Genomic DNA, 12,218 nt, shown 5'->3' with positions numbered 1-12,218 from the left:
TCCTGACAGACCGGACAGCAGAGATCCTCCTCTGATCTGGAAGCCATTTTGTCTCTGAGTGAAGCTGAATCTCAGTCGGTCAAGGCTCCCTCCCTCTCTGTGTGTTTTTATTTCCGTCCTGCAGCTGGATTTACTCAGATGAAGCAGTCGGTTTACTCTGATGGTGAATCTGGTCGTCTCCGTTTTACGAGCTGCTTCCTGTTTCCCCTCAGGTGAGTCAGAGGGGCGGAGCTAAAACCTGTTCGACTTCCTGTGAGAAGCTTTGTTTAAACCTGTAGCTGAGGTTTTTCCTTCCTCTCTTTGTACGTCTGTCTGAAGCTTCATTCAGGCAGCTGAGCTTAGTAACCACAGTGAAACTAAGATGAATGTTTCCATCGTTGTGCCATAATAACGGAGTGTTGTCATCTATTGTGAGAGCAGCATTAATATCTGGTGAAGCTCAGTGTGGCTCATTAGTGATTAATGTTAATAACTGACTGATCTGCCAGCTGATTGGTTGATGGACAGACAGACGTCTTTAGACTTTAGGAACTGAAATAATCTGTTTTAGTGAATTTCTCTGACTTGTTGTCTCCACAGGTTTTTAGTTTTCTGTCGTGCTGCGTTCACTGTAACCTGGACATTAACAAACATTAAAACTCCCCACACAAACTGTAATGTTTGAAATGCTAATTTGGAAATTCATCTTCTTCAGTCCCATTTCTCCAAGTAGAACTCCAGTCATTGTTCAGAGAGCTGAGGTCTGCAGTTTCCCTGTGTATCTTTTTTCTTCCAGTTCTGATCAAAACTGAGTAATATCACGGAGGAAGTAATGCTTCCTGCAGGACAAGAGGCTAACTCCAGACTAACTCAAGACTAACTCCAGTCTAACTCCAGACTAACTCCAGGCTAACTCTTGGCTAACTCTGTGCTCCTCCAGATGCTGGTGGAGGCAGACCACGTGGTTTCGGTCAGGCTGATCCTGAGGCAGCCGTCGTCCGCCTGGCTGACCTTCAGCTTGGAGGAGATCAAAATATTCCCCCACATGGAGCCGGTCAGTCGTTACGTTTTCCTCTCTGTATGAGTTATATGTAAGTTGTTAAGAAGAAAAGCAGATCTATTATTATTATTATTCCTCTTGTCTGGTTCAGGAGCCCCAGAAGGTGGTTTCTGATTGGCTGTCTGACCTGATTCTGGTCGACCAGCTTCCTGATGTGGAGGTATGCGCTCCGTCCCAAGCAGTTTGAGTTCCTGATGGAAACCTCTGAAGGGTTTTCATCTGGTCTGTGTTCTGCTGGACGTCCTGCAGGGCCTCCCGGACCCGCACACCGTTTCCTCCAGCATCCAGCAGATGTGGGCTCTGACCGAGGTCATGCAGACCAACCAGACCACAGCCTCCATCGGACGCTTCGATGTGAGTCTCCGGTTCACTGTCAACTCCAAGTATCGATCCCTGGGAAACAAACTGAAAACAACTTTCCATATTGAAATGTTTCGCTTTGGTAAACAAACAGCCTCATGAAATCATGACGTTTTTGAGAGGACTGTTATAAGAACACTGGATTTTCCAGAGTTACTGTAAAACCAGACCTCACTGTGTGGTTAGCATGGAAATAAGAGCTGATCAGAGGTTATCCAAACACAGATCCCTGAGGAACGCCTCTGTGCCGCCGTGCGAGGCTGAAGCCGCTCGGTGAGCGCTGGGTTGTCGGCAGGCTGGTGACGCTCAGCTCGGTTACAGCCTGGCAGAAACAGGAATCTGGAAATAAACGATCGGTTGTGTGTTTTGTGTTCCTGCAGGTGGACGGATGTTACGACATCAACCTGCTGTCGCTGACGTAACGCGGCTTTCAGGGCAACACGCACTTCCTGTGTGGAGACAGAACACCAGGAAGCCGCCTGCTGGTTTATCACTTCATGTCATCTTATATGATCTTATCACAGCACGAAACATGTAATTCAGTGTCAACGTAAGAACAGTGAACCAAACGTTTAGCAGAATAACTCCTCAGACTTCAGTCCTGATCCTGATCCACTGCTGGTTTTATTTTCTGTCATTTTTTCCTCTTTAATATAAATTATCTTTTCTTCCACGTTTGTTTTGGTGTTACTAATAATTCAGGCTGTTAAAGACAAATAAAAATCATAAAACTGATCAAGTTAAATCCATTTTTCACATTTGGATCCTAAATGAGGAAAAGCCAAAATGATTCACTGATTTACATAATAAAAGATTTTTGTTTCAGCATAAAATATCTAATGTTGCTCTTTTTGAGCAAATCCAGTCGAATCTTAGATATTTATGTTTTCACTTTCAGGGTCAAGATGAATTTTAAAATCCTCCACATTGTCGATATTTAACAGTAAATCAAGTCAGAAATCTGAGAACTGATCCAAAGACGAAGTCATGACAAGTCTGATGACGTCATGGTGTGGGCGGAGCCACACACCTGTTTCATCTGAGAAAATAAGCTGCAGTTTGATGGAGGATGAAAGTGATGAAGAAAAAGAAGAAACATTTTATCTCCAGTTTTCCACTCAATTAGATTATTTCACATATTTTTACTCTCAGGTTACGATTACTGATTCTTTGTTTTACTTATTTCTGAAAGTTAAGAGTTTCTACCACCTGACATTTTCTATTACAGGTTTAGGCTTCAGAAATGACTGGAAGTCGATGGAAAGTCCCCACAAAGACCCTCCTGTTGGCCCTGGTTGCTCGTCCAGCAGTCGGTGTTGGTCTGTGGATCCGGTGGATTCGTTCTGCAGAATTCTGAATAAAATCAGAATAAAGGTTTTATTTTTTTCTTTTGGCCAGAAAACACAGTTACTAGATTCATTAACTGAATTCATGCGATTTGCTTTGCCAGCAGAAACAGAAGGTGTCAGGGAGTTCAGCTTGTTCTGAGTTCAAAGGTCACCGTGACATCACGGTTTGCTTCCTGAAGCTCCTCCTCTTCCTGCTCGAACCGAGCTGGGTCATTTCTGCCAGACCGTCTCCGGTCCATCATGGCTGCAGGTCCAACAAACGCAGACAGATTCTGATTCCTGACAGGATCAGTTGCCACTGATGGAGATGTTCTCATCAGATGAACAACATGTCAGCAGCTTAGACATCGGTGTTGTTTCCTCCTGACAGAAGACGTGTCGGGAACGCAGCCGCTGTCCGTCTGCAGCTGAATTGGTTTTCATGCGGTGCAGTTTCGTCTCTTTCTCATAAGTCCTGCAGTCGTTCCTCCTCCTCCTCGTTCGCTTTGATTTGATCTTTCTAACATCTCATCACTCAGCGCGCTGAGCGACGCCGCTGCAGCTCCTCACCTCGGAGTCATGAATCATTTATTCAGATGAGTCTGACAGCCGTGTCACCGGCCGCTCCAGCACCGACAGGAAGAGAGAGCAGCTTCATGCTGTGACTGGAATAACTGCAGAGACGAGTTTCACTCAGCAGAAACTTTACAGGTTTACAGTTATCTTCTGGACAAAATGCCAGGATGTTCTCTGTGAAGGGGCAGTTATTGTTGTCAACAAAAGCAGGAAGTGACGACTTTCCATCCACCCATTAATCCTCATTTTGTCACGTCTGACTTTAACCAGCTTCATGCATTTCCTGGATTCAAAGCATTGACCACTGACTGGAGTCAGATTTCTGTGTTCAGTCGAGTTTTGGTGATTTGTAGGTTTTTATTGTCGACTGAAATATTTTATGTTATGTATATTTATGCACATTTTACTGCAATGTAGATTTTTGTTCATGCCGATTTGTCCAACAGTTTCTGTGAGTTCACAACGTTTAGACATGAAGCGTCCAAACATTTTCTGGAATTATCCAACAAACTACCGACCAGGGACAAATGACTGCAGTTAAACTTTCATGTTGTTGAATGTTTGACTAAAGATTCAGTTCCAAAACCTAAAGACCTTCTTCCTGGTTTTTATTTGTGGTTATGTGTGCGCTGCTGTGAAAAAAAACAAAAACAGATTCTGACCCTAAAAACGAGTGATGGACCTGAAGCAGCTGATCTGATCTGGACCAATCGGAACAATCCTGAGTCTCTGCAGAAACCACCGGATTTAAACCAGATGCTGTTTGGATGTGATGGACACCAACCCAGGTGAGCATCAGTAAAACCTCATGACTGCTGTTCCAGGTACCACCAGCAGAGGGCGTCGCCGCTGAAATCTCCAAACCTTTTCATCTTTTGAACACGAATTTAAGTTGTGAATTTATTCTGAGGTGGTTATTATTATTGTTATTATTGTTAAAATATGACAGCAGCTCTCAGATAATAAGAAATGTCAGTGAAATCCTTAATGTTACTGATTCTGTCTGACGGCTGCAGTGAAGATGGAATCTGTGAAATGGACCGGACCGGTGAACCCGCTCAGTGACTTGGATGCAGCAGAACCGAATCAGTTCACACTGTTTTCTTTTTTTAATCAAATATTCATCAGACACTGGTTTATATTTTTTCATTCTTCCAGGTATTGATCAGAGCAAGACCCGATTCTGATTCTCTCCTGTTGCTGCAGATGAAGCTGATTTCCGGGAGTCACCACACGGTGGCGCTGCTGCTCCTCACATCAGACCTGCGCGTCAACATTCCTCCACATTTCACCATCAGCTTCATCCTGAGATTCAGAGAATCAGTTCTGCTTTTTTATGTCCAGATCGGTGAAAACGCAGAAACTGGAGACACCTGGGGACACCTGGAGACACCTGGGGACATCTGGAGACACCTAGGGACATCTGGAGACACCTGGAGACACCTGGGGACATCTGGAGACACCTGGGGACATCTGGAGACATCTGGGGACACCTGGGGACACCTGGGGACATCTGGGGACATCTGGAGACACCTGGGGACATCTGGGGACACCTGGGGACATCTGAAGACATCTGGGGACATCTGGAGACACCTGGGGACATCTGGAGACACCTGTGACATGTGGACCGCTGATGATGGACCTGGAGTTCAGCAGCCGTCAGTCGATGAGCAGCACTCGGCCTCCGATCTGTCTCAGCCAAGCTTCTTGAAGAGTCGCCACTGAGCAGAAACACTGAGCTGTTAGTCAGGAGGAAACTCGACCCAAAGCATCAGGATGAAACTGCTGGGCTGCCAAGCATGAAAAGGCAGAAAACAAAGGGGAGAGGAAGAAATGAGACGTTTCAGGAGCTCTAATCCCACATGAGCGGTTTGAGCTCCGAGTCTGCAGGAAGAGCAGATCAGTTTCCCCTGAAAGCACAAGAGGAGGAAACCATGAAGCTGCAGATTCTGCTGCATCAGCCAAACCACAAACACACCTGAGTCCAGATGCAACATTATTCTCACATTTCCTCCAGCTGGGCAGAAAACGCAGGAGGAGCCCAGGGGCCGAAACACCAGGGGGGCAGCAGGGGGCCACCACCCACGTAGAGCAACATGGAGGAGCATTTTCTTCAGCTGCAGCTGCCTGAGTCAACATGCAGCTCCTCCCTGCATGTCTGCAGCATCTGCAGCTTCTGCAGCATTCTGCTCAGAAAAGACTTTCTGCAACAGAAACAGAAAAATATCCCAAATCAACGTTTTACTGTTAAACTGTCTGAATGCATTGTTTAGGATTCTATTTTTATGTTTCTGTGAATTTTGACATTTTTGTACATTTGTTTATTTTTGCGTTACTTTGCCTGCTCAGTGCTGCCCTCCTCAGGTTGAACTGGGAACTGCTGCAGTTGAATCGTCCTGTTGGTTCCAGGCTTTAGCTGAAGCCCTGGTTCAGGTTTCAAGCTGTCACTCAGAGCCACGCCTCCTGGTGGTGAGTCCGGAGTAGGAAGCATTGATGAACAGCGTTTGACTGACAGCAAAGTGCAGGAAGTGGGCGGGGTTAATGACGGAAGCCGCTGATCGCTCTGGACACAGAAAAAACAGAAGTACAGTCTCTCGATTCTGAAAAGTCCTTAATTATTGCGACAGTAGATAAATTAATATAGGTTCTCTGTCCTGGTCACAGGCTCCGCCCATCCCCACATAGCCACGCCCCTCCTGGTTCCTGGCTCCGCCCACTTTGGTGAAATGTTTCTAAGTTTGTCAGACTTTGCTTTAGATTATTAAAAGAAGCTGCAGCTTCATGAATCTGCTGTCTGTTCATCAGGTCATCCTGCTGTCAGCGCGTCTCCATGCAGCGATGAGTTACCTTATGAACACATGAACACGCCGATACGCTGGTTTCAGAGGAATCTCCTGTTTTTCAGTGTAATTGATGCTTCCTGATTTATTTCTGCTCATTTTAATCCGGTTTGTCCCTGACCAGCTGCTCCTCGTCAGTATCAGCTCTTTGTTGGGATGTTTCTGCGTCCTGACGACGGTTTCCTCCTGTTAGCATTTCCTCCACAGCTGCTGGCACGTAATCCAGCAGAGGAAACGTCTGGATTACACTCCAGATTCTGAGACGTGGTGGTCAGGGTGTGTGTGTGTGTGAGAGAGACACTTGAAAGTGTGGAGGACTCCCGGCTGTCAGGTCTGCTGAACTTGATGGAGGCGAAAAGAACAAATTGCTGGAGAGTTTAAATATCTGGTTCTGACTCGACCAGAACCATCAGAATTATTCTGACGTTCTGATTGGCTGACTTGATGCTGCCATCATCAAATCTCTGCTGCCGACTTTTTGCTTCTCTCTTTTTTTAGAGAAACCAATTAATGTGACAGTCATGTTTTTGGATGGTGGGAGGAAGCCGGAGAACCTGGAGAGAACCCACCATGCACAGGGAAAACATGCAAACTCCTCTCAAAAAGACCCCGGGGCTGGGAATTGAACCCAGAACCTTCTTACTGCAATGCAACAGGTCTACCAACTGCGCCACCATGCAGCCCTTAGAAACTTTTAAAACTATTTTGAAGAATTAACTGAGATTAATCCTCTGATAACCAGGATTAAAGTGTTTGGGATTGGAATTAGATTTTGTAAAGTGTCCTGAAGCAAAGTCTTGAAGTAAACTGCACTGAAAACCAGGGGAGAGCATTTATCGCACCGTTTATCGTATCGTTTATCGCACCGTTTATCGTATCGTTTATCGCACCGTTTATCGTATCGTTTATCGCACCGTTTATTGTATCGTTTATCGCACCGTTTATCGCACTGTTTATCGTATCGTTTATCGCACCGTTTATCGTGATAAATTTATTCTAAGAATTTTGATTAACGTTGTCACACAATAAATTCCAATTAATGATTATTAAAATAACCAAAATCCGCCCTTACATAGCTTTGCTAATGTTTATGTTTATTTGATAAAAACATCAATAAATACCAATAAATTTTAAAATACAGTTACCGTCTGCAGTTTGGTGATATAAATCACACTTCTTTATGATTTCTGTCCTAAGGATGAACTTTCCAGAGGGGAATGTTGGAGCAGGGTTTGTGTTTGTAGGGATCTAATCACTGTGACACACGTCCAGCATCGAGGCAGTTCAGAGTTTTACATCATAAAACACAAAATAAAAAGTCAAAAAAGAAACCAGTCAGTAACTAAGGAAACCAGTAAAGATTCTGATAGGTGCCATGAAAATCCTCGTTATTAAATGTGTTTACGTTAATGTTTCACTTATGGTGTTTGTGATCAGCTCCACCCAGTCTGGACTTAAAGGAACTGCATGAAGCTGAATGTTGCTTCTCTATGTTCGGTTCTGGTTCTGGATGCAGAGCAGAACCAGAACCTGAAGGCTGATACCATCAGTTACATAAAGAAGGATGGAATAAACAGTTTTGTGAAGATGGAACCACGTCTTGATAAAACTCCTACATCCGTATCGGCCCTGCTGCCAACGCCTGGATGGGTTTTAATTAGTTCACAGATTTTCTCGCTTTGGGAGTCAAAGCGGAGATCCTTTGAACTCCTCGGAGGCTCCGCCCTGCCTGGATCCTGATCCGGTGCAGATTGGGATTAAAATCTCTTTTCCAATAATGTTTTATCTGATTCATCTTCACCAAGCAAATTAAAGCGTGATTAAAAGTCCGCAGTGCTTTTCCCTCCTGCAGCCGCTGCTGCTCAGCGGCTGCAGGAGGGAGTCTCTGACTCGTCTGTAACAGCCGCGGCCCCAGGGGCCTCCTAATGTCTGCCTCCGCTCCTCTGCTCCACTCCTCTTCAGAGATGTGATCATTCACTTGATTGACTGTTTTCTCTCCTGTCCTCTGGAATCTGCAGCAGATAATTGACTAAGTAGTTGTTGGAGAAGGGTCTGGGTTCATGTCTGAGCGGCTCTGAGTGTGGAGGCAGCAGCAGCTGCCGCTCTTCTGGTACCAGTGGGCCACAAAGTGGATTAAAGTCCAGCTGCTGGAGGACGACCAGCGGAGTCAACGTCTGTCCACTCTGCTCTCTGATTGGACAGAACACAGGAAGTCCTCCTGACTGATTGATTTAGCTTAACAACAACCAGCTAAAGTGACCGAAGCTCTTCACCGTAAAAACCACATCACAACAGAAATGAGTGAAAAGTTCAGATAAAGAAGGCGGGCCTTAAAGGGACAGTGTCACATAAAATGAACATGAACATATAATGTTCAACATGATGTTGAGAGGCATCCAGATCCTCAGCAGCATCACCAAACCCAAACCGGAATGAACTCTGACCTTCAGCAGCAGCGTGACCCTCTGCTCTGTGATGTAACGCCTGCTGCACATGGAGGACACGTTCATGTCTGACTTGTCTTCCTGCAGATGAAAGCCCCACGCGGCCATGCTAACGAGGCAAACAGAGCACTTTGACTGGCAGCGCCGCCGTGATTTAAGGAAGCGAAATGGAGCCTGGCATGGAGCTGCAGGCCTGATTCCTCGTCTGCAGCCACTTTAGATGCATATCAGTGAAGGTCGGACGGTCAGAGGAGAAGTGCTTCAGATCTGCATGTGGTCAGATCTGGTTTGAGCACTTCAGATGCATAATCAATCAATTCCCTGCTTAGAGATTCTGAGGTCAGAGCGCAGCGCCTCGCACTTCCAGCGTATTAAAATGCAGCAGCATGAAGGGAAGGAGATGAGAAGCTCCATGTTTGCTGCTGTGAGGAGCAGCAAAGTGATCCAAACCTCCAGGGAAAGAGATGTAATCAGTCACCGCTGCTGGGTTTACAGGCAGGACGTCATGTCTGAGTGTTTGATGCTGCAGGATCACTCAGATCCCGCCAAGGATGGAGAAACTCCAACACGATGGGTGCAGATTTCCCTCTTCTGGCAGCACAAATCTGCAGAATTACTCAAATAATGTCATAAATACAAGTCTAAAAGCCAACAGTTTGGCTTCTCATGAGCAGTTTGGACTGCGCGACATTCTGCTCAGTTTATTTGATCAGAATCACTTCCAGAAAAACAAGAGAGCTGGGATGTTAGGACGATTCCTGTGCTCACCTCTGGGGGCGCTGTGTCATGCCCATTGCTGTCTCTGTATCGTCAATATTCTGGTTTAATTCTCATGTTTTATAAATGTTGACGTTCCACAGTCTGTCTGATATGTTACATTAATATTTGTGACATATTTAGTATTTCTGGTCAGCCATAAATTGTGAAAAGTCGTCTGAAGTCAAAGTTTCACGTTTCCAAAGGAAGGCGTTTCTGAAGCGCCACACCTGATTGGACGAAATTAACGTCCTTAAAACGACCTTTTATTTTGGAAAAACGTGGCTAGCTTACTGCTTTTTTGTTGTTTTTTCTTTTTGGTTGTGGATGGGGGTGATGTGCATTCAGCATCCCGGTCCACACGCCGCTCCAGTAGATGGCGGTAATGCACATCAATACGTTGCTCTCCAACCACCGTAAAAACAGAAGAAGCAGCTCCGGCGTCTTTCACATAGACATAATATAAGCTTATATTATGTCTATGGTCTTTCACTTGTTTATGTCGTTTCAGAGGTTTGCTGTTGTAGCAGATAGCCACCAGTCACTGATGGTAAGTCTGGCTGTTTGTTTAATCAGTGATGTTTAACTGTGTGGTTGTCTGTTAGCTTAGCTACAGAATGCTATTAGCCTCCGTTTCTCCTGCATTCAGTCAGTGAAGGAAAATGTTTAGCAAGATATTAACGGTGACTTCCCCCTGCAGCCTTTAAAACACTTAAACATATAACTGATTCAGTCAGCAGCATAATAACTCCTCCTCCCAGCGAAACAGCTGCGCAACATGCTAGTTAGCTTCCCCGCTTGAAGTCTGTGAGGATTTCTCTGTCTTTGCTGTTTTTACCATTACGCAACAGAACAGAAATGTATATTAATGAACCTTCCTGCCCAGTTCCTGCTGGTCTGTACTGGAGCTGTGATGCTGATCTGAATTCCTCCTCATTCGTCACAGTTTTAAAACCTGTCCGTTGGGAAGGCGGAGCTTGTAGCTGGGTTAAAGTCAGTCCGACTGCATCACCATGGCAACAGGACCTTGGTTCAAAATTCACCCGTTCACCGAATCTTTTCCTTTAAAGCCCAGACATTAACTCCCTGAATCCCGATCCTAACATTAAAAATCCAGTCCTGATTTTTATCTGAACCAGAAACCAGCAGAACTGTAAAAATATTTTAACATTATAGAAAAACAAGGAAATATTCAATGAAACAGCCGACTCAAATGATTATTTATACATTTAATAATAAGAAGCTGATGATGAATAAAGAGAAGTTGGGCTCATCCAGGTGAGTTCTGCAGAATCATCAGTTTGTTTCCATGAGCGTATCAATGATATTCATGAAGTGTTTTATTAATGACTCCTCATCCAGTCAGTCCAACTGTGTTTGCTTTAATCTGCTGAATGAACAGGAAAACAAACATCATGAATATTGTTGTTATATTGGAGCTCCTGCAGCGTTGTAGCTTCTGTTGAATATTAAAGAAAATGTTTAATTTTAGCCGTTAGCCAACATCTCGCCATCAGGTGTTTTCCACCACCACCTTTCAGCTTACAAACCTGTGAACCCTTGACTTTAGTTGCAGTTTGTTAAATTATCGCAGAACGCTTCAATGTGAATAAAATACACCAACATTAAAAGGTTGTTCTGATTTGTTTTCCTGCCAGGTTAAAACGGCTCCTTTAGTTTTTACTTGTTTCTGATATAGCCTGTCATTTTCCACGGGTCAGATTTGAATGTTGGTAGCTGGCATGCCCTGACCTCTGACCTCTAACCTCACCTGCCACCCAAACCATCTGAAATATTTATTTTAACTCAACCAAACCCAGTCCAGGAACAGGCAGACCTGACATTTCCTGGAAGAAACGAGACTTTGCTGAAAGGCTGTGGGTTGTTTTTGGTTAAACAGTCAGAAATGAACAGCAATAATTCTGTTTTTTAGCCTGGCAAGAGAAAAATGTGTTTTTATTTTTCAAAGTAACATCTTATGGATAAAAGTTAAAGCTTCAAACTAGATACTTAACTATCAAGCTAAATAGTTAGCTAATTGTTTTGTTGCATATTCAGCTAGCTCAGAGCTAAGTATGAAGCTAATATGCAAATTCAGTATCAGATATTTTTACCATGTTATTAATTAACTTTAAATGTTGCAGTTTCAAGCTAAATATTTAATTTGAAAACAAAATATTTACATTTAACTAATATTGGTTAACTAAACTAATATTTAGTTTAGTTAACCAATTAATTATTCTCCAAACTACATGTGTAGCGAGTAAGCTAAATACTCGCTATTTTCTGAGACATTAATTTACTCGGAAAATTAATGTCAGAATAATTTTGTTCCAGTGATTTTAATCGTTTCCTGTAACATTTTGACACACAAGACCAGTTTGAATATTTTGTTAATAATAAAGAGGAAACCAGGAAACCAATAGAAAGTTGATTTAAAAAACCTCTAAAAACCTGAAAGTCAGGAACAACCCGACCAGGACAGGGACAGGGACCGGGACCGGGACCGGGACAGGGACCAGGACCGGGACCGGGACAGGGACCGGGACCGGGACAGGGACCGGGACCAGGACCGGGACAGGGACCAGGACAGGGACCGGGACTGGGACCAGGTCCTCCTCTCTTCCTCTCCTCTTCCTCTTCCTCTCCTCTTCCTCTCCTCTTCCTCCTCTCTTCCTCTTCCTCTCCTCTTCCTCTCCTCTTCCTCCTCTCCCTCCTCCTCTCCTCTCCTCTCCTCTTCCTCTCCTCTTCCTCCTCTCTTCCTCCCCTCTTCCTCTCCTCTTCCTCCTCTCTTCCTCTCCTCTTCCTCTCCTCTTCCTCCTCTCTTCCTCTCCTCTTCCTCTCCTCTTCCTCCTCTCTTCCTCTCCTCTTCCTC

At 44.5% G+C, this 12,218-nt stretch overlaps 2 protein-coding genes across 2 annotated transcripts in view; both read left to right on the top strand.

The window, feature by feature from the left end:
* nicn1 (nicolin 1) overlaps positions 1–2,072 on the top strand; it is a 6,095-nt gene extending 4,023 nt beyond the window's left edge. The window contains exons 4-7 of the mRNA XM_007540897.2: positions 920–1,033; positions 1,131–1,199; positions 1,289–1,393; positions 1,780–2,072. Coding sequence (XP_007540959.1) covers positions 920–1,033; positions 1,131–1,199; positions 1,289–1,393; positions 1,780–1,821 — 330 coding nt within the window. The 3' untranslated portion in view covers positions 1,822–2,072. The remainder of the gene's footprint in view (positions 1–919; positions 1,034–1,130; positions 1,200–1,288; positions 1,394–1,779) is intronic.
* A 1,949-nt stretch (positions 2,073–4,021) lies between these two features.
* LOC107834278 (protein RNA-directed DNA methylation 3-like) lies at positions 4,022–5,041 on the top strand. Its single transcript, XM_016665346.1, has 2 exons — positions 4,022–4,091; positions 4,510–5,041. The coding sequence occupies exon 2, from the start codon at positions 4,510–4,512 to the stop codon at positions 5,026–5,028; it is 519 nt and encodes a 172-aa protein (XP_016520832.1). The 5' UTR covers positions 4,022–4,091; the 3' UTR covers positions 5,029–5,041.
* Positions 5,042–12,218: the final 7,177 nt, after the last annotated feature.

The sequence above is a fragment of the Poecilia formosa genome, unplaced genomic scaffold, assembly GCF_000485575.1.
Source record: "Poecilia formosa unplaced genomic scaffold, Poecilia_formosa-5.1.2 Scaffold572, whole genome shotgun sequence".
Lineage (NCBI taxonomy): Eukaryota > Metazoa > Chordata > Actinopteri > Cyprinodontiformes > Poeciliidae > Poecilia > Poecilia formosa.
This window is presented reverse-complemented; position numbering and strand designations above follow the sequence as displayed.

Excerpts from the sequence above, each read along its gene's own strand:
- LOC107834278 (XM_016665346.1), top strand. The coding sequence starts at position 4,510 with ATGAAGCTGATTTCCGGGAGTCACCACACGGTGGCGCTGCTGCTCCTC.